This window comes from Emydura macquarii, unplaced genomic scaffold, assembly GCF_026122565.2.
Source record: "Emydura macquarii macquarii isolate MOO-44397 ecotype Brisbane River unplaced genomic scaffold, CSIRO-AGI_Emac_v2 contig_1768, whole genome shotgun sequence".
Lineage (NCBI taxonomy): Eukaryota > Metazoa > Chordata > Testudines > Chelidae > Emydura > Emydura macquarii.
This window is the reverse complement of record NW_027131905.1, coordinates 2,097,541-2,118,738: the sequence shown is the minus strand read 5'-3', so window position 1 is coordinate 2,118,738 and position 21,198 is coordinate 2,097,541. Positions and strand designations below refer to the sequence as shown.

Sequence of the window (21,198 nt, the reverse complement as noted above, 5' to 3'; positions counted from 1 at the left end):
GCATTTAATGTATAATGCATAGTAGGGGCCCATTAGTGCACACCAGCAGAGTCTCCATAGACCACTTCCTGTACAATACATTAGTGTGCTTTAGAAATCACACCCTGGTAGTGAGCATTGATGGTAGGGTTGCCGTCTCAGACATAGAGAAAACCTGGCCCCTGACCTGTTTCTTCCCCCCTCATGCCGGCACTGGTCCAAGAGGGCGGATGGGGATTCAAGGCCTCTTCATCACTAACTTTCCCCATCCCTCACCATGCTCAAGGCCCCTGTCCAGCAGGGGAGAAAGACAGCTCCATGCCCTTTCAAATCTACAAGCAGCTGGGTGGGGGGGAAGGCTGCCACATAAAAACAAACCCACCTACCCCCTGCCGCCTATCAAGATGGCAAGAAGGAATCCAGCTGACCGTGGAGTGTGCTGGAAGGTGGGGAAAACAGCCCAGTCTTCCATGAGAGGTCTTGCTTTTAAAGGGCTAGGCCCATGGGAAGTCTTTACTGAGTATTTCTTCCCATTTCACCCCCAGGGTTAGGGAGCAGGGAGAAAACAAAAATAACTTGTTACATCTTCACCGGCAACCATTAAAGCAGCACAAAAACAGGTCAGGATGGTTAAAAACTGTCCAGGTGGCCGCCCTAATTCCCTTACCACCTAGACAAGCACTAAAGTCAGTCTGTGAAGGCAAAATGAGTGCTGCTTGCAGGGAAAGAAGATGGCCAGGGAAAAGGAAGGATGCCAGACTTACAATGCAGCCAGAATATAATTTTGTGCACTTAGCCCTTTCTGCTTGTTTCCAAAGATGACGCTTTGAAAGTTGTTATACAAATGAACATCCAGCTTTTCTTCAGAATTGCTGTGGTTAGCACTGGTGCAATTAGCAGCTGAAGTAGGATTTACTCAGGCAAGGTACACAACCAAGGCCAAACAGTTCACCCTAATAGGACTCAGCAGAAAGGGAGTAACGATGGTCTTGTAGTTAAAGTACAGGCTGGACACTTAGATGATTTGGGGCATATTTCTGGCTCTGTGGGTGATTTCCTGTGTGATCTTGGACCAGAGTTTTACAGCAATGCATGTGTAAGTTTTCAATTACACCATACACTCATAGTGATTCTACATTCACAATGCCACATATTATACATGTAGTTCTGAAGATATGACCCTAATCCCTTTGCACCTTAGTTTCCTCATGTGTAGAACAGAGATAATACCTCACAGAGGAGCTGTGAGGGATAAATTCATTTTGTAAAGTGCTTTGGGATCCTCAGAGGCAAGGACATTCAAACTATTATAATAATTAGGCCTTGTTCAACCGAGAGAAGTTACACACATTCTTTCCCATCCAATTGATTAAATAGCACTTTACATCCATACATGTAAGTGCTTCAGTCAATTATTGGTGAGGCAACAGTCACTGTAATTTGGGCTTGGTCTACCCACAGGTTTTGTACCAATTATGCCATTTAGGAGGGTGCTTTTTTTTTTCATTTTTATTTTTACTGAAATATGTATACTATGCCATCCCTAGTATGGATGCATTTATACTGGTATAAAAGTGCCTTATACTGATATAGCTTATTCCCCTTCCCAAATGGAAATAAACTAACCTTATATAAGCACCTTTATGCTGATATAACCACATCCACACTAGGGAGGTTGTACCTCCTAGACCTTAACCATATTGGTAGTGTTAAAGTGGTACATCTTGTGTGTACAGATAAGTGCCCTGACCCTAAAATGTTGTAGGGGTAAAGCTTCACCTCCAACGGCTGTTATACTTAAGGGCACTCTGAGATGAAATTCTCCATTATACACGGGAACAGAATTTTAAAAACAAAGGGATATAAACCACATTTTTTCCAGAGGGAGAGAGGTTATAAATGTAAGTAACAGGAATTCTAAAACTAGCATTTTATATGAAGGAGGAGAAACTTAACATGCAAGACACAGAAGTAAACAGAGTATAATTACACAGTATTTCAGTACATGGAATGAATAAAGCTGTCGGTAACGTCATTCACATATGGAATATAGAAAAAGACCAACTTCTTATGAGCTGTTTTACAATCATTCGGGTCCTTTCTGCTCAAAGTATTTATGACAGCAGCAAGTCATGGCAGCCACAAAGATGACAAATTCATTGAAATCTACTTCAGCATCTCCATTTTCATCCAGATCCTTGAGGAGTTTGTCAATAGCTTCTTTATCTTTCACTGACTAAGGGAGAAAAGAAGCAGCCCGTAGTGAGACACACAATTTATTCTGAGATCCTAAAACAGCAGCAAAATTGTAAGATACTTGAACAAATAGAAATTATGTGGATACACACACTCATACCAAGATGTCTGGATGGTTTAAGGGCACCCTCTGGTCTCCAGTGAAGAAAGGGTCAACCTCAGCTCAGTTTCTCTGTATCTTTCCACAAGTGGCTAAGGGACTAACTATAGATAAGATGCGTGGGAGACAGGATATGTGAGGATGGGGGTGAGGAAAAGGGCTCTACATATCAGATTGTTATACGGCTGGGTCGTATCTAGAGTCAATAGATTTTCTGTTACCGTGTTTTTGCTTCAGTTAGCTTGTTTTGATTTCTGGTTATAAACATCCCTTTAGAAAAAAATCCTTGCTGACTTCCCCAGGGTTTTGTTTCTGCTGAGTCATTCTGCCAGCTCACAGTAGGATATGCAGAACTTCGGAACTTGTGTCATGTGAATGCTAATGCAAGGCTCTGTAATTTAATCAGAATAGTGGTGTAGTTCCTTGGTCTTGTTGGAGAAAACGGAACAATATTTGGAAGACTATGGGGCCTAAATCCTCCTCTCATTAAGATCGATGGCAAAAGTTCAATTGGCTTCAAACGGAGCAGGCCTCTGGGTTCACAAAAGTTGTTTTTGTGTGCATGTGCCTTTAAAAGGTCTGTGACCCGAATTCTGCGCTTAAATGTAGATCTATACACATACAGTGAATAAATAACTGCTGTAGCTATCAACAAATGTATAGGTACATATACAATACCTGCTTTATAAAACATGTTTAATGATCAAACTTGCATAATGCCAAAGGTGCTAAATAAGATACCCCAACCCCCGGAAAATCTTCCCATCTGAATTAAAAAACATCCTTTCACAACCTGCTGCCTCAGAAAAATCCTTAATAAAATACATGTGTTTGCACTGTACTAAAAGGTCAGCAAACAGGCTCTGTTGGGCCAAGAGTGGGAGTCAATGTTAAAATAAGGCCCCAGTTGATCTGGGTGACTTGAACATGTTAATCACTAGGAGCTGTGCACGCACAAGGCAGACTCTGAAGCATTAGTAAAGCTAATTTTGAGTTATGGGATGAAAAACCGGTATCTTTTTGTTTTTAGCCTCTCATAATTTAAATTGACCAACTTACATCAAACTGCCCACAACAATTCATCTCTGGGCAGTTTCCAGGCAAAATCACTTATTTTGAGAATGTTTAAAGAAGATTTTTGTTAAAAGGCTTACAATGGGTCTTGAAGCTTGAGTAGCGCTGGGTGAATAATGGAGCTTTTGGTTCGCTGGCAATTTTAAAAAGTTTGAAAAAAAATGTGGTTGGTTTCAAACAAAGCATTTACTTTAGACAAAATTGATATATTTTATTTTAATTTGATCATTTTTTAAATGTTTTTGAGTTTTTAAAATAAAATTCAAGGAAATTTTAAAATGAAAAGTCATTTCAAATTGAAAAATCTAAACATTTTGTTTAGAAAACGTGGAAATGTTTTGATTTTCTGGTTTTGGTTTTTTTTTTGGTTTTTTTTTTTTAATTAACATGCAGACAAATCAACACAAATTCATGGAACATTTTGATTTTGCCAAACCTCATTTTTTCACTGAAAACAATTTCACCCGGCTCTAATCTTGAGCCCTAGCCATGGTTTGTTCCAATGAACTTAGAGGAGGCAGTTTTTGTAATAAACAGAGGATGGCAGTAGAGACCTGTAAAATATAATTAACTAAAATATCGTGGTTTTGTTGAAGCTAAACAGAAGTCAGATTTAATAGAAATATGAAATTACCTAAATATTGAGGTGTTTTACTGTGAATTTAAAATGCTTATCAGCTTCATTGAAATCTGAGGGATTTGCAGATTCAGAGTCTAATTAGTTCAGTAGCCATTATTTTATTTTTCACTGATTTAATGTTTTGTTTTCTTAAATGAGGAATTATAACCAGAGATGTGCCAAAAACTCAACCAGACATTCAGGTATGTGACTAGTCCTGACTGAACAATATATGATACAAATTTTGTTCCTTTTTCTTTTTCCAAATTATCCATAAACAGATTTCAGTTTTTATAAATGTGTGCAAGTTAAATTATTCCATGAATTATTTGTGAACCCATGTCTGTACAGAGGGTCCATGGCTGGTTGTACTGGGACAGCTAGCCTGCACTGAAATCCATGCCATGCACCTTCATTATTATTGTTATTCATGCTAAAGTAAAGTTACCATGGGTATTCCTACCTGTGCTATAATTATGCCTTAATTTGTTATGTAGATGTACCCACACAATAAAGCAGAGCTCTTGCAAGTAGCTGAAGCCCTGAGTGATCACTGAACATCAAACAGAAGTCTAAGAATGCATGCATAGTTGTTTGGAAGTTCAGTGCTGGGTGTGCAGAAAATGGAAGCCAGTTTTTGAACATTTGGTCTTAGGCCTTTGCAATAAATGGGAAAGAGTTTAACTTAGGCAAATAAATGTAACTCCTGTGCAGCACCAGGGTATGTGAGAGCAGAATTTGACCCAACACCTTTCTGGAATTTTTTGTGATATAAAAGAAATGGAAACAATCAAGGAAGTAAGTCACTATGACTTCCAGGCAAATAAAATAGTTATTGTACAAGTAAAGTGATGTAAATTACTTTTGTATTTACATTCTGGGAAGCTAACACACATTATGGGCTGTGATTTTAGCGTTTGTTAATTTGCAAGAAAGATTCTGTGAATTTTTTAAAATAAAAATATATTTTCTCTTCTAAAGTCTAACTCACTAACCTTTGCTGCTAAATATGAATCTTTCTTTTTCTTTTTTTTTAAAACTAAATCTGAAATAGTATGAATACTGTAATAAGCAAGCCATAGTTGGGATTAAACTCAGCCCGGTTCAGCAAAACCTGCATTAGGCTTCTTCATGCTGCAGAGCCTCATGCAAGACTTCATTAATCCCCAAAATGATACAATAATACTCGCTACAGCTACAAGGATGCTCCCATATTGCAGTAGCCTGACCAAAGGGGCCAAATTCTTCCCTCGCGTATGCATGCATAACTGTTTCAGCTTGGTGAGAACCAGGTGTCCATATCTAAAGTCATGATTTGCCTTCATGAATGAAGTTCTGATAAAACAAGTCTGGATAACAGTCTAAATATATATGAATGCAATTAAATGCAAGTTAAGTCACAAATTGTAGAAATGGAATATTGGCAGCTATGACCAAGTTCAAACATATTATTTGGAGCTTGCCAGAAAACAGATATCACTTCTAGTGAAAATGTTTATGTGTTCAGATTGCAAACTCAAAAGGGGTGAAATTTTTTTGGGGAGAAGGGAGTTTAAAAAAATTCCATTGCAGAACTGAAGTGGAATTTTTCAGCTGCCAGGCTAGAAGGCTCTTGACAGTTTCAAAAAAGTTGAAAAAAATATGGTTAGGTTGGAACAAAACACGTCACTTTCAGTTTCACCTGAGAAACAGAGAGCTGGGGAATTCAGCCTTTCTGGCCCGGTGCCAGGACGGGGGTGGGAGGTGGGAAGACAGAGTCAGGGTGCTCGGCCTTTGCAGCCCCCTGGGAAAGCACATGTTAGACAGGAGCCTTTCAACGGGCCAGCAGACAAACTGTCATTTAGATTTTCCCCATGGAAAACCGAAGTTTTTCCATCAAAACTGAAATTTTCTCACAGGAAATTTCAGTTTTGTGAAAAAGATTTGTTTTAACTGGAAAACCAGACTGACAAAAACTTTCCAACCACCTCTTATGTTATTCTTTTCTAGAAAATAACCTTTGCAATTTAATATGTTTTAAAGAATGGCAAATATCTCATGCTATTTTTGCAGTGCGTGGAATCCTGTCCAGAGAGAGAGAGAGAGATGAAAAACACTTAAAAGCACATTCTGATTATTTAACAATTCTGTTATATGAAACATTTTCTATAGTTCATTCTCTTTATTGTTTATTCAGAAGGACACTTCACAAACAGTTTCTTCCAAGTGCATCTACTCTGTCCTACTGCTGTTTATATACCATACTTGTATATATGCTCAGATATCACAGTAAGAAGTGTGGTATAAATGCCTATGCCCATTTGCTGTCATAATATTCAATTGTTAACATCACAATCCTTTTCACAGCCGTTAATTGTGACATCATATGGGTTTACATATTCTGGTGGGGTGTGAAAAGCAGGAGCAGATGACTTCTGAAGAAGTAAGTTTTCTGTTTAAATGCCATTGCCCTGAAAACTAGAGAATGATGAATGAGAAATGCTGAAAAATTGACAATCAGAATTGATTCTGACTACCATATTCACTTCTATGCTGTCTTCACTTTCAAAGCCACATTGTCAGCATGATGCAAAAGAAAAGGTCCAGCACAACTTCCCTTACACTAATGATTTCTGCAGCCAATTCCCTGCACAAAGCACCAAAAATGTCTCTCTCCATATTGCTTTAAGTCTATTACACAGAAACGATACTGAAACATCACTTTACCGAGAAGAAGTTTGGTAGTTCTTTTTCCAGGAGGGTCTTTAGTTCACCTTTGGTGAGGGTTTGCTTATTGCCTTCAGCCCCGGAATACTTGTCGAAGACATCAATGATCATTCCCATTGCAGTTTCCAATTCAGACATCTTTGCTGCTGGATTCTGTCTTCCTTCTTTGGGTGAATAGCCTCTGGCCCTCTTTTAAGGATTAGAGACTGAACTGGTTCTGGGGTGCTTTATATAGCTGTCATATCTCCTGGTTACACAGTGAGTGGAGCCAGTTATCAGTTAGCAAATATCTACACCTTAAGCACCTCTTTTTACCATATAGGTGCAGCTCGAAATAAAATTCCTTTGTAAAGACATTCAATTCAAAATTCAGGCTTTATCAGTAGGGTAGAGCTGGAACAATGATTTGTACACATCATCATAAACCAGCCACTCCTTCAAGATACACAGTGTGATTAAGAAGTTTAAATTGAATCTGTAAATGGTCAACAGCCCAACCTTTAAAATAAGGCGTAGTGGCCTACAATAGTGAAAGAGAAGCAAATTAATTCCCATTCCTTGCAATGGTTGGATAAGCTGCCATCTTTTTCAAACAATGGCAACCAGCTGAGTGGCAGAGTACCAATGTGTGCAGGGGACTGGGCAGTAGTTTAATTGAACACACTGATTTAAACCCTCTCTCTTCCTGCACTGATGATGCACAAACATCTGGGTCTTAGGAGAGTGGTGAGATTCACCTTTAAGTGTCATGAAATGGCTTAATATTGACTTAGATCAGCATCAACGGAGAGTTTGTCTTTTCAACTTTACAGCAGTATCACATGTTCTAAAAGACAAAACCACACCAAAACTCCACAGTCTTCAGTGGCTCCTGGTCTCATTTGTGATTCATTTGAGGAGGGCTAGTCCACATCTTTAAAATGTCAAATGACCTTAGCTACTGTATCTCAGAGATTGCTTTGAGGAGCCTGTCATGGCAACTGGATCTTACAGGAACATTGAAATGGATGGAGCCCAAAGTGAAGCTTTCAGAAACCACTATCTATAGAAGACTCTTGGCTCTGGAACTCTATCAGATGAGATTAAGGATAAACTTGAGTTTTGCTGTCTTCAGGGCAAAATTTACCTCTTTATGATTGAAGTTATTTCTTTATGTACAGCATAATAATGGGCAGACTTTTTTTAATTCAGGGAATTAAAAAAATTACATTAATTACTCACAGATCTATAACTGGTTGTACATTAGCAAGTGCCTATTGCATGTCACCTATAAAGATCGTAGAGCAAGAAGACAGCATGGGCACATTAAAAAACTAGGGTAATTGAAGACATCCTGAAACCAGAATGTAACTTTCCTTACTATATCTCCCCAGTCTTAATTTTGCATATCCTGTATAACCTTTGGAACATTACCAGGATGTATGTTTTATTCTTGTCATAGAATCATAGAAGTGTAGGACTGGAAGAGATCTCAAGAAGTCTTCTAGTCCAGTCCCCTGCCCTCAAGGCAGGACTAAGCAATAACTAGACCATTCCTAAGAGGTATTTGTCTAACTGTTCTTAAAAACCTCTAATGACAGAGATTCCACAACCACCCTTGGCAATTTGTTCCAGTGCTTAACTACCCTGACAGTAAGGAATTTTTTCCTAATGTCCAATCTAAACCGCCCTTGCTGCAATTTAAGCCCATTGCTTCTTGTCCTAGCCTCAGAGGTTAACAAGAACAATTTTTCACCCTCCTTCTTGTAACAACCTTTTATGTACTTGAAAACTGTTATATTCCCCCCTCAGTCTTCTCTTCTCCTAAACTAAACAAACCCACTTTTTTCAATCTTTCCTCATAGGTCATGTTTTCTAGACCTTTAATCATTTTGTTGCTCTCCCCTGGACTTTCTTCAATTTGCCCACATCTTTCCTGAAATGTGGCACCCAGAACTAGACATAATACTCCAGATGAGGAATTAGAGTAGAGGGAAGAATAACTTCTCATGTCTTGCTTACAACACTCCTGCTAGCAAGTCCCAGAATGATGTTTGCTTTTTTTTGCAACAATGTTACACCAGAGTCATATTTAGCTTGTGATCCACTATGTGCGTTGTATGAAGAAGAACTTCCTTATGTTTGTTTTAAACCTGCTATCTATTAATTTCATTGGTCTTTGTGAATGTGCACGCACGTGCACATACACACACACAAAACCTCAACACCTTTTGCTCCAATGCCAGTGGCGTTTCTTTGACTTTGCATTCTTTAGCATAAATACATAACAACAGGTATATTAAAACAAAAACAGAAACAAAGAACACCCCCAAATCCTAACAAATCAAGTTACTCCACTGCACACACTTCTCTCCCTTGGGAGAGGATGAGAGAACAAACACCAGACAATGTCAGTCAGATTGTTTAATCCACTACTGGAAGAAGCGCAGATAACTATGGTGATGATCGTGGTATAAGAACCTATATATGGAATAGAAAAGAAACTTCTGCTGAAGTGAATGGGAATTGTGTGTATGTGCGTGTAATTGATGCAACGAGCAGGCAGTTGACATTTTTCTGAGAAGATTAATATAAATCTTGACTCATATAACTGTATTAGTGACAAAGAGAAAAGCAAACCACAGAGAGAAATATTGATCAAAGCTCTGATCAATCTATGGAATATTGTGTTATCCATATGTGCATGACGTATAACAGGGGTGGCCAAACTTGCTGACCCTCGGAACTGCATACAACAACTTTCAGAAGTTTGAGAGCCAGGGCGCACCTGCCGGGCCTTCGGGCTTAAGCCCTGTGTGGTGGTGGTGGGGCTTGGGGAATGGCAGGCACACCCCATGGGGCAGAAGCCTCAAACCCCACCACCACTCTGTCCCAGGGCAGAAGCCCAAAGACCTAGCAGGTGCCTCCTCTGGGCAGTGGTGCTGAAGCCCAGACAGGTGGGCCCCCTGGGGCTGAAGCTGAGACCCCCACACCCTGCTGGGCAGAAACCTCTAGCCCTCACTCCCCCACTGCATGGCAGAAGCCCTGAACTCCCTACCTCAATCTGGTAGGCGGAGAATGGGAGAGGGAGTGTTGGCGCTCCACGAGCCGCACTTTAACTGTAACAGAGCCACCTGCAGCCCCCGAGCCACAGTTTGGCCACCCCGACATATAACCTGGTGGTCACAAAGACTGGTATTTGTCTGCAAAAAATAAAGTGACAAACTTTTTCACAGGGCAAGTAAGTAGGGTGTTGTGGGATGTTTTAAACCACAGCATTTCGAATTTCCAGAAAGTGAAATGTCATCAAACCAGCACTGTCTGTTTTTCATGCTGGCATGACCTACTTGATATGTACTCATTCACCCGTCTCCCCCACAAAATGTAAATGTAGAAGTCAAACTGCTAGTATTAATTCAATATTTTTTCACAATCTATTTTCCACTAAAAATATCCGTACAACAGCCTTGGTATCGCTGCTGGTATTGAAGGTAAAAGAGTGTATGAAAAGGTAGCACATACAGTACAAGTGGGTAGTGTTTTAGTTCTGGCCCCTCTGACTATTAAAAGTTCCATAGGAAGATAAGCCAAAGGTTTGTCTAAATGGACATAATTTAATTTTTTGTCCAAAAGATGCTTCTTTCACATTTCTTCCTTAGAATGATGTTACAGAGGACTGTGGTTGTTTGGAGGAGAGGTATAGTGGTGTAGTGCTCACATAGGGCCAAACGGCAAATGCTGAAGTCCCTATTTAGGGCCAGATTTTACAATGTATTTAGGAGCATAAAGATACAGATAGGCATCTACTGGGATTTTCAAAATCACCCAGGCATCTAATTCTCAAGGCACATGACCAAAAAATAGGGCTTGAGTGGAATTTCTGTGATACACAGACCTTGTGCTGATTCACTGCAGGTGGGTGAATTTTACCCTGTGTTCTTTGTGACACAGTCTCTTTGGTAAGGCTTGGGTAGCCAATGTATCCTCTTCTCTTCATAGCAGAAGTAAGTCCATTTATACAATGATTGGAAGGCACTCTCTGAATCTCAGAAAATGTTAAGCTTGTATAAGAACTCAACATTTCTAAAAGTTTATTTCTAAAGCTGAAGGAAGTTATGTGAGAGAATGAGCTTCTGACATTTCCACAAATGAATCTTTAACTTTGTGTGTATGTAGAACCTGAACACACATTTTGAATTTTCTGTTTCTTGGTTTTCATCTCTCAAGTCATATATTTTCTGCAGGTTTAAAAAACTCTTCTGTTTTCCTCTCCATGCACACCTGGTTGAGGTCTGTGAACACTAATAGGCTTGTATGCATACATCAAGGGGAGAAGAGACCTCTCAGTCTGTTATGGAATTTAAACAAGGCAGATTTTCCAGTGCATTGGACTGTTTGCTGAAATTATAGAATCTGTTTGCATTGCTTAGTAGAGTGTGAGGTTTATTTGCATGTGAAAGACTATCTTCAGGTCTGGTTAATGTCTAAAAGGTCATTCAGTTTCCATTGCATGTGGTTAAGTTCAATTACCTCTAGTATTTAAATGACAGCATGACTACATTATTTTGAAACATGCAGACAGAAGTATTTAATTTAACGAAGTGAGGCTAATGAGGTACAGACACAAAAACAGAGTTCTTATGATCTTATTCTGATACTTGAAGATGTATTTGTTCAGTTCCTATCAATTCTCTGCATTGTTTTTTTAGTAAATGTTCATGCATTGACCTAATTACTGATCTTTATTAACATTTGTTTCTAAAAACTACTTTCAGAGGATTTGCAACTAAGATGAAGAACCCTTGTGACCGTTAATCCCTAAGCATCTGCTTCAAACCAGCAGAAGTAATAGCATTGCTGTTCATAGCCCCTCTGAAAGTGTTTTACAGACTATTGGGAAACTCTGAAAAGGACTAAAATGAATATTTTAGTTAGTTTTCCATGGACTATGGACATATAAAACTCAGATTAACCCAGGAAGAGGGGCAGAAAGGTTTTTGTTTTCCTTTTGTGCACGTTGGTTTTTTTTTTACTTTGTGCCTGTCCTTTTTTCATTTTTTTTTTCTCCAAGACTTTGATCTAAATTCCACTGAAGTCAGAGTCTTTCTGTTGACTGCAGTAAGGAATGGGTAATGCCCTTAGTTATCAGTCTAATAGATGGCATACTGTTAAACCTTGTGGAAACTTGAGAAATTTCTGTTTTTTTTTTAATGGAAAAGTAGATGTGAGTCAGTTTCTCCTCTCACTTGTACTGTTATCCACCCGGAGGAATGGAATTACTTTCTTTCTTGAAACAACAAACAATGAAATAACTATTGGGAAGTCACTTAAAGCATGAACAAATTATCAGGAAAACAGGGTTACTTACCAGTAACTGTTGTTCTTCAAGATGTGTTGCTCATATCCATTCCAATATAGGTGAGTGCACGCCACCGTGCATTGGTTCCCGGAACTTTTTTCCCCTTACCAAGCCCTGTTGGGTCGGCTTAGGCACCCCCTGGAGTGCCACACTCATGCCGCGGTACATAGGGCGCCGCCGACCCTGTGGGCCCTCAGTCCCTTCTTTCTGCCGACTCCGACAATGGGGATGGAGGGTGGGTGTGGAATGGATATAAGCAACACATCTCGAAGAACAACAGTTACTGGTAAGTAACCCTGTTTTCTACTTCAAGTGATTGCTCATATCCATTCCAATATAGGTGATTAAATAGTCATACCTTGGAGGTGGGTAGGAATCAACGGTAAGCTGCTCTCATCAGCACGGCCCTGCCGAACCCTGCGTCCTCTCTCGTCTGCTGCATGATGGCATAGTGGGACGTAAAGGTGTGGATCGACGACCAGGTAGCTGCTCTGCAGATATCCTGCAGGGGCACTCTCTCCAGGAAGGCCACCGACGAGGCCTGGGCTCTGGTTGAGTGCGCTGTCACAGCTCCTGAAAGCGGCACCTTCACCTGCTCGTAGCAGCTCCTGATCCAGGCGATGATCCAGGCAGAGATGCACTGGGTGGAGATGGGTGAGCCTTTCATCCGGTCTGCCACTGCCACGAACAGCTGTGTCGACTTCCGGAATGGCCACATCCGCTCAATGTAGTAGGCGAGGGCTCATCTCATGTCCAGCGAGTGCCATCTCTGCTCCTCCTCCCAACCATGCTGTTTAGGAAAGAACACGGGGAGGAAGATATTCTGGTTATAATGAAACTGGGACATCACCTTAGGCAGGAAGGCTGGGTGGGGTCTCAGACGCACCTTGTCTTTATAAAAGACAGTGTAAGGGGGCTCCGAGGTCAAAGCTCTTATTTCGGAGACCTTCCTAGCCCAGGAAGGCTACCTAACAGGAGAGGACGAGCAGCGGGCATGTAGCCATGGGATCGAAAGGGGGTCCCGTTAGTCTGGCGAGGACCAGGTTCAAGTCCCAGGGAGGCACTGGGTCACGGATATGCGGGTATAGCCTCTCCACCCCCTTGAGGAACCTGACTGACATGGGGTGGGAAAATAATGACCTCCCTTCCATCAGCTGGTGGAAGGCTGAGATGGCCGCCAGGTGCACCTTCAGGGAGGCCAGCGCTAAACCCTGGAGCTTCAGGTGGAGCAGGTACTCCAGGATCGCCTGTATAGGCGAGCAGCTCGGTGGGATGCCCTGGGACTCCATCCAACTGGTAAACCGCCTCCACTTGGCCCGGTACACCACCTGAGTGGAAGGTTTTCTGCTGCCCAGCAGAACCTGTTGGACCTGTGCCAAGCAGGCTTTCTCTCCCTCCGTCAGCCACAGAGTCTCCATGCCGTCAGGTGAAGGGAATCCAGGTCCGGGTGCAGCGAGTGACCCTGGTCCTGGAGAGCAGGTCGTAACGCCTCGGGAGCGGCACTGGCAGGGTGATGGACATGTTTCGGCCAGGCTGGGACGATCAGTATCAGATCCACTTTGTCCCTCTTGATTTTCAAGAGGACTTTGGGGAGCAGCGGAATGGGGGGAAACGCATACATGAGGGCCCCTGTCTAGTCTATGAGGAACGCATCAGAGATGGAGCCTGGCTCGCGACCATGGAGTGAGCAGAACCTCGGGCACTTCCTGTTCCAGGACGACGCGAACAGGTCCAGTTGGGGAACACCCCACTTGCGGAAGATAAAAGTTATCACCTCCGGGTGTAGCAACCAGTCGTGTCGGGTAGAAACGACCTGCTGAGGTGATCCGCCTCGTCATTCCTGACCCCAAGGAGGTGAGAGGCAGATATGTGAAAGTCGTGCCTCACCGCAAGGTCCCAAAGGCGAATGGCCTCCTGGCAAAGGGCCGAGGAGCGCGCTCCCCCCTGCCTGTTCATGTAGAACATAGCTGCTGTGTTGTCCGTGAGGACCTGCACCATTCTGCCCCTCAGGAATCTGAGGAATACCCTGCAGGCCAGGCAGGCTGCCCTGAGCTCCCGGACGTTGATATGGAGGTTCCTCTCCTCCTCCAACCAGAGCCCCTGGGTGCTCAGGTCGCTGCTGATGTGGGCTCCCCACCCCACATCCAAGATGTCCATGATGAGGGTGACCAAGGGGCCAAGTCTCGGAACGGGACCCCCCTCATACTTCCGCGGGAGTCCTCCACCAGTTCAGGGAGGACAGGACCTGTGTGGGAACCGTGACCACCCTGTTCAAAGAGTGCCTGGCTGGTGCATACACCGAGGCTAACCACGCCTGGAGAGACCTTAGCTTGAGGCGAGCCAGCCTCACAACATACGTACAGGCCGCCATGTGTTCCAACAGTTGCAGGCAGTGCCTGGCTGTCATCGTGGGGGATCTCTGGAGAGGATCGATTATGGCAGCCATCGCCTCGAAGCGAGACTGTGGGAGGAAGGCTCTGGCCTGAGTGGCATCCAGGGTGGCCCCGATAAAGTTTATGCACTGCACCGGGGTGAGAGTGGACTTCTGCTCATTGATGAGCAGCCCAGTCTGGTGCATATCGTGCAGGTGAGCTCCAGGGTGTTCCTTATGTGGGCCCTGGAGATGCCCAGGATCAGCCAGTTGTCCAGGTAGGGGAAGATCTGGACCCCTCTGCGGCGTAGGTGGGTCGCCACCACTGCCATACATTTTGTGAAAACCCTGGGGGCAGACGAGAGGCCAAAGGGCAGGGCCAAGAATTGGTAGTGGCAGCCAGCTACCACAATCGGAGGAAGCGCCTGTGTCTGGGAAGGATGGAGATATGAAAATATGCATCCTTTAAGTAGAGGGTGGCGTACCAGTCCCCTAGATCCAGTGCGGGGATGATGGAGGCTAGGGAAACCATACGGAACCTGAGACGTCTGATGAATTTGTTCAGATGGCGAAGATCTAATATGGGTCTCAGGCCCCCCTTTGCCTTGGGGATGAGGAAATACCTGGAGTAGAATCCCCTCCCTATTTCTTGAGGAGGGACTGCTTCCACAGCCCCGAGAAGGAGGAGGGAATTCACCTCCTACAACAGGAGTTGCTCGTGAGAGGGGTCCCGGAAGACGGATGGGGTGGGGGGAGTCCGGGGGGAAGGCCGTAAGCTGAAGGGCGTAGCCCCTGAGGACTACACCGAGGACCCAACAGTCTGATGTAATCTTTTGCCACTCGGTGTAGTACGGCCTGAGCCTTTCTGAAAATGGCAGGGACGGATCCAGGTGAGGGGTATTGGTACCACCCTCGGGCGCACCATTGAAACTGCTGCTTATTGTTATTGGGCCCCTTGATAGGACCCTGTTGGGATGCTGCAGATGACCCTGACCGGTCGCAATGGCCGAAACCCCTGTATCTGTCCCAGCCCCTCCGGGGCTGGGAGGGCCTGGGCGGCAGCCAGGTGGGCAGCTGGGTTTGGCGCTGGGGCTGTGGCTGAGACTGGCGCCTCGAGGCCTGCGTCGTGTAGAGCCCCAAGGACCTGAGGGTGGCCCTAGAGTCCTTGAGGGTGTGCAGTTTTTCATCGGTCCTATCCGAAAAGAGGCCTGTGCCATCAAAGGCCAGGTCCTGGATAGACTGCTGAACTTCTTGTGAGAGCCCAGAGGACTGCAGCCACGAACACCTCCACATGGCAATAGCCGAGGCCATGGCTCTGCTGGCAGTGTCTGTGGTGTTGCTAGCAGTCTGTAAGGCCGCCCCTGCCACAGCAGCGACCTCCTCTAGGACTGTTTGGAAGTCAGCAGCCTGGTCCTGGGACAGACCCTCTGTGAACCTCCGCATGGAGGTCCAGAGGTTCAGTTTATAGCGGCCGAGGAGCGCCTGGTGGTTAGCGATCCTCAGCTGCATGGCCCCGGTAGAATAGACATTTCGGCCGAATAGGTCCAGCTTTTTATTGTCTTTATTCTTGGGTGTATTGCCCGAGCTGCCCTGTCTGTCCCACCGGTTGGCAGCGTCCACCACTTGGGTCCCGGGGGCTGGGTGGGTGTACATGAACTCAAACCCCTCCGATGGAACATAGTACTTCTTCTTGGCGCCCTTGGATGTGGGGGCAAACGAGGAAGAGGTTTGCCAGAGAACCTGGGCCAGCTTCAGGACTCTCTCATGTACTGGCAGGGCCACCCTGGACGGCCCTGCTGACTCAGCCACCCCCAAAGAGGGGGTCCTCCTCCTCAGAAAGCTCCTTTAGTTCCAAATTGAGGTTGCTAGCCACCCTCTTTAGGAGTTCCTGGTGAGCTTTAAAGTCTGGCAGGGGCACCCTATGATCCCTGGCGGTCGCCTCGTCAGGGGAGGAGGATTGTGGGAGGGGCCCAGTAGAGGGTCCCTCCTCAGCGTCCGATTCCTCCTCCGAGGAGTGGCCCTTGGGTGGCTGGCTAGGTGTGGGGGGTGACGATTAAGCCACTGACGACAGAGACGGTACCCTGCGCCATCTGCACCCCCCATGGCCCTCAGTGTGGCCACTGCCATGGTCTCTGTGGCCATCCCGGTGCCGGCATCGGTGCTGGCTGTGGCGTGTCTGGGCGGTGCATGCGGGACCCCGAGCCGCTGGAGTGGTGCCGGCGGAGTCTGCGGCTCCCGCCTGCCTTCGTCGAGGACCTGCTCCGCAAGGACCTCGACAAAGACAAGGAGCACCGGTGCCGTCGTGTGCGGTGCTGGCGGGGAGGCGTGTGGCTCGATGAGCTGGAATATGACCTCCACCTCGGCACCAAGGTTTCGCGGTGGCGCTTTCCCTTCGGGGACCGGGAGCAGTGCTGACCATGCCTCTGTGGTGCCGACTCTGACTCCAAGGATGCGAGCGGCAGCATGGTGTTGATGTCTGTGCCGCCGGTGCTGAGTCCTTTGGCACCGGGATCCGTGCCGGACTGTGGTCCAGGGATCAGCACCAGTGCCATGCCTGTCTCTGCAATGTCAGAGCAGCTTCCTCCAGCACCAGGATCCACGTTGGACTGTGGTCCAGGGATCGAGACTGGTGCCATGGTGAGGGACTCGGTGCCGGTGTGTGGGAGCTGCGCACCTTGCGCGAGGTGGAACTATAGCGGCATCGCCTCGAGCACGAACCCTCCGGTGCCCTGGACCATCCACAGTGCTGCGGTGTGGAGGAGCTCGACGACCCGGAGACAGAGCTGCGAGGGGAGGCCGCACGTTCTACCCTCTCTGACCGTCTGGGGGGAGACTTGGACTGCGGTCTCAACCACCCACCGGGGCCACCCAGCGCAGGTATGCCCCAAGACCCCTGCACCCTCGGACGAGGGAGGACGGAGACGAGGGATGGCCATGAGGGCGTGTGCCGCGTAGAACGCCTCCGGCATCGATGGCCCTTGCAGGGGCGCTCCCCCACCTCCAGGAGTTGGGGGAGTCTCCCTGTGTGGAGATGCAGGTGCTGGAGTAATCTCAACGGCCCGTGGCTGGTGCATCTCCTGACTCCCCCCAGGCCGCACCCGTGGTGCGGGGGAGTCCTGGCGCTCGGTGCCCTGGCGCTTCTTCCTCTTCAGCACCGGTGACTGGCAACGGGTGGACTCTGGTGCCGGGGGAGCTCTCCGCACCGAGGAGACGCTCGGTGCCGGGGGAGAGCGCGCCGGTTCAGCATCCAGGCGGAGTGCGGACTCCAACAGGATAGCCTTCAAGTGCGTGTCTTGTTCTTTCTGTGCGCGTGGCTTGAAGGCCTTGCAGATCCTGCATTTGTCCTTTCAATGCTGCTCTCCCAGACAGCGGAGGCATCGGTTGTGAGGGTTGCTCATGGGAAAGGCTTTGCCACAAGCGGTGCAGGACTTGAATCCGGTTATGCCAGGCATGGCCCAACCCTAAGCCCCTAAGGGCTTCTTATCTAATCTAATGTGAATACTTAACAACTAACTTAACTCTACTTAACTACGTAACTTCTTAATTAAACAGTACAATAACAACAGTTCAAAAGGGGAGGCTACTTGCTAAAGAGCAAGAGGCAGATGTTCCAGCAACCATCATGGGCAGAAAGAAGGAACTGAGGGCCCGCAGGATCTGCGGCGCCCCATATACCATGGCATGAGTGCGGCACTCCAGGGGGCGCCTAAGCCAACCCTACGGGGCTTGCTAAGGGGAAAAAAGTTCCAGGAACCAGTGCACAGTGGTGCGCACTCACCTATATTGGAATGGATCTGAGCAATCACTCAAAGTAGAACTAAAAGCTCTGGGTGGGGGTAATTAATGTAGATCCTTAGACAGGTAAGAAGTCTGCAGAAGTACCATCCCCTAGGGGAAAGTGCATATATTGGTTTTGTTCAGGTTCAAGAGGCCCAGCAAACAACAAAATGAGAATAGTATGAAGTGGCCAGCCTAATATACTCAGTGACCAAAAGGACAGACCCTACTGGAGGGGTTTGAAGGACTTCGAAACCTACCAGGGTCTTCATATGGAAGATGGGTGACACCTGGTAAGACAGGCAGGCATATAAGCTATTTATTGTTTTCAAGATATATTTTCTCTGTAATGCTTTTGTTCTAAATAAATACCTTGCTTACTGAAAGCAGGCTGGTCACCGGTAACCCTGTCATAGCTCCTGGGAGAGAGCAGGGTGCCAGGTGCTGAACTAAACTTGGATTTGCTAAGGTGATCACAGTGAATTGCAAGAGGAAATTGCAGCCTGAATCCTTGATCTGGAGAGAGAGGAATGCAGGTTTCCACCCTGAGAAAGTTGGTGGCTAAATGCCTGACACCTGAGGGAGGTGCCCTTGCCGTGAAGGATTAGACGTACAGTGACTTTGGTAACTGTGACAAACCTCAGGCCACATGTCGTGTTTCTCAGATTTAACAACATTCCTTAGCTGATCCTGAATTTGGTCTTTGCCTGAATATCTGATTTCATCCCACGTGGGTCCTTGACACCAGAAAAGAGAAGGAAACTTCATCCAACAACTGGAACTTGACTTTTCATCAGGACTGAAATTCTGGCCCTGTGAAATCAGTGGCAAAATTTCTATTGACTTCAGAGGGCCAGGCTTTCATACCAGCTCTTCCATCCTGATCTCTGATAGACCAAAGTCTCAGCTTGTACAAGGAAAGAGCCACAGTTGTGGCAGAAAGCCAACTACCAGACCACAAAAAAGAACACCTATTATTTTTTCCTTTTTCCTTTCTTCTCTTGTCTCTATTGGGTTGGAAAAATAGACTTGACCAAGCTAAGAGGTGTGTGAGGACACTGACAATGTTTTGTCATAACTCATTTCATAAACCCTCATATTAAAATAAGTTGAAAATACCCAATTGGTTGTGAAAGTTACAATTTCACTTGAATGCGTAAGTTAATAAAGTAAAAGGCTTTCTCAATGTATGGGGCTTTTAAAAAGTTAAAGCCTCAAATCATAGGAAAAAACATCTAAGTTTAGCACTAGCATTGGGGTGAACAAATAACATCTAATTAACCCATAAACTAAGTAATTGGAGAATAAGGTCCTTGTGGTGGATGACTTTCATTGTAAACAAATATTTGGTTTTCTAAAGATAATGTTATATTATACTCTGGGACATCATTTTTTTTTCTTCTTCCTGTCTCCTCGATCTCCTCACACCTCATCAGAGGCAAGCAAAAAACCTATCTGATAAATCATCTGATAAAGTGATTGACAACCTATGATGCACTGGTTTCCTATTGTTTGTAGAACCTTTCTAGCTGATCCCTGGAAGGAAATATTTTGAGACCCAAGCAGTGGAATAATAGGGTTTGAGCAGTGGAAACTGCTTCATGAATATCCCCCACAGGGTATCTGCAGAACGTATTTAAGTACATTGTTGAATCAAGTCCTGGGAGAGTTGGAGAACCATTGATCCAGTCCATCTCCTTGACAGGCAGTTCTCAATGACCCAAGAGTGAGACTACAAAGACTCTTCCTGTTATTTACTTGCAATAAATTTTCTGTGGAGAGATACAGAAAAGAGGGCTACATCCTGAGAAGTCACTTATGCAAAATAAAAGAGATGCAGACAAAACTACCATACCTGCACATCTATAACCGGGGCAAGATAACAGAGTGGCTGAGATGGGACTTGATCAATAAAGAATTAAACCAGGGGTAGCAAAATTCATGCCTATTGTCATGCTGGCTAGATTGGGGGCAGGGCAGGGGGGCATTTATTATATTATTTAACATCAGTGTGTCAAAATCATAATAATTCATGTGAGATATGCCATGTCAGGTACTGTTAGAAAGGCTATAATGTGCTAAGTAAGATGATAATGTTTATGTTCATGTGTTATATGTGTAATGGAAGTTATATATCTGTATTTCAAATTGTGCTGTGTCTGGGCGACACCCCAGACAGGATGGCTGCAGCAATAGCCTGCTTAATGATCCAGTAAGAAATTCACAGGTACATGGGGCCCAAGGGGAGAAGCCAGGGATATACCTGATGAGTCACCAGGACTTACTCATGTGACTCTGGACTCTATTTTATTCCTGTAAAATTCCACAAGCAAGATGGCAAAGACCAAAGGACATAAAAGGCAGCTGCATGACATCCATTTTTTCTTTAGTCTCCAGCCTACCTCTGGATCAACTCATCTACAATAGAACTGAAGCTGTGAAATGAAGGACTGAGACCCATGCAGGTACTGGATGTATACCAGAGGGGCTATACGAGCCTGCAAATTCCACAATTCTTCTAGAAACCTGATATATATGAACTTTCAAATCATTTGTATGTATCTGATTAATTTACTCCTTTAACATTTCTCTTATAGTTTTTCTTTCTTTTTATAATAAACTTTTAGATTTAGTTACTAAAGAATTGGCTGGCAGCATGGTATTTTGGATAAGATCTAAACATATTGATATGGTACTGTGGCTGACCCTTTCGGGTCAGGAGAAACCTTTCAGATAAAGAGCATAGGGTTTTAAATAACTGATCTTTTTACTAGTGGCTGAGTGGGAGCCGAAGATTGAAATGCAATAAAGGGGGCTGTGCATATTTTTATTTTGATAACCAGTGTGGGGAATCAGAAGCACTGTTTGTAGCTGGTTGGGAACTCTGACTTCAGTGTCACCCACCAGTGCTCGGAGAATCTGCCCTATGCACGGACGGGTCACACCTATCAACACGGGTTTATGGAAAATAGATCCTG

General features: G+C 45.0%; 1 protein-coding gene across 3 annotated transcripts in view; it reads right to left on the bottom strand.

The window, feature by feature from the left end:
* Window positions 1–1,894: 1,894 nt before the first annotated feature.
* S100P (S100 calcium binding protein P) overlaps window positions 1,895–21,198 on the bottom strand; it is a 29,377-nt gene continuing 10,073 nt past the window's right edge. Inside the window, exons 1-2 of one of the 3 annotated variants that reach the window (XM_067556435.1) lie at window positions 6,735–6,872; window positions 1,895–2,215 (exon numbers count right to left, since the gene is read on the bottom strand). In XM_067556435.1, the coding sequence (XP_067412536.1) occupies window positions 2,066–2,215; window positions 6,735–6,872 (288 nt within the window). In that variant the 3' untranslated portion in view covers window positions 1,895–2,065. Of the gene's footprint in view, window positions 2,216–6,734; window positions 6,873–21,198 lie in introns of those variants that run through there. The other 2 variants (XR_010921460.1, XR_010921461.1) reach the window with 2 other exon arrangements.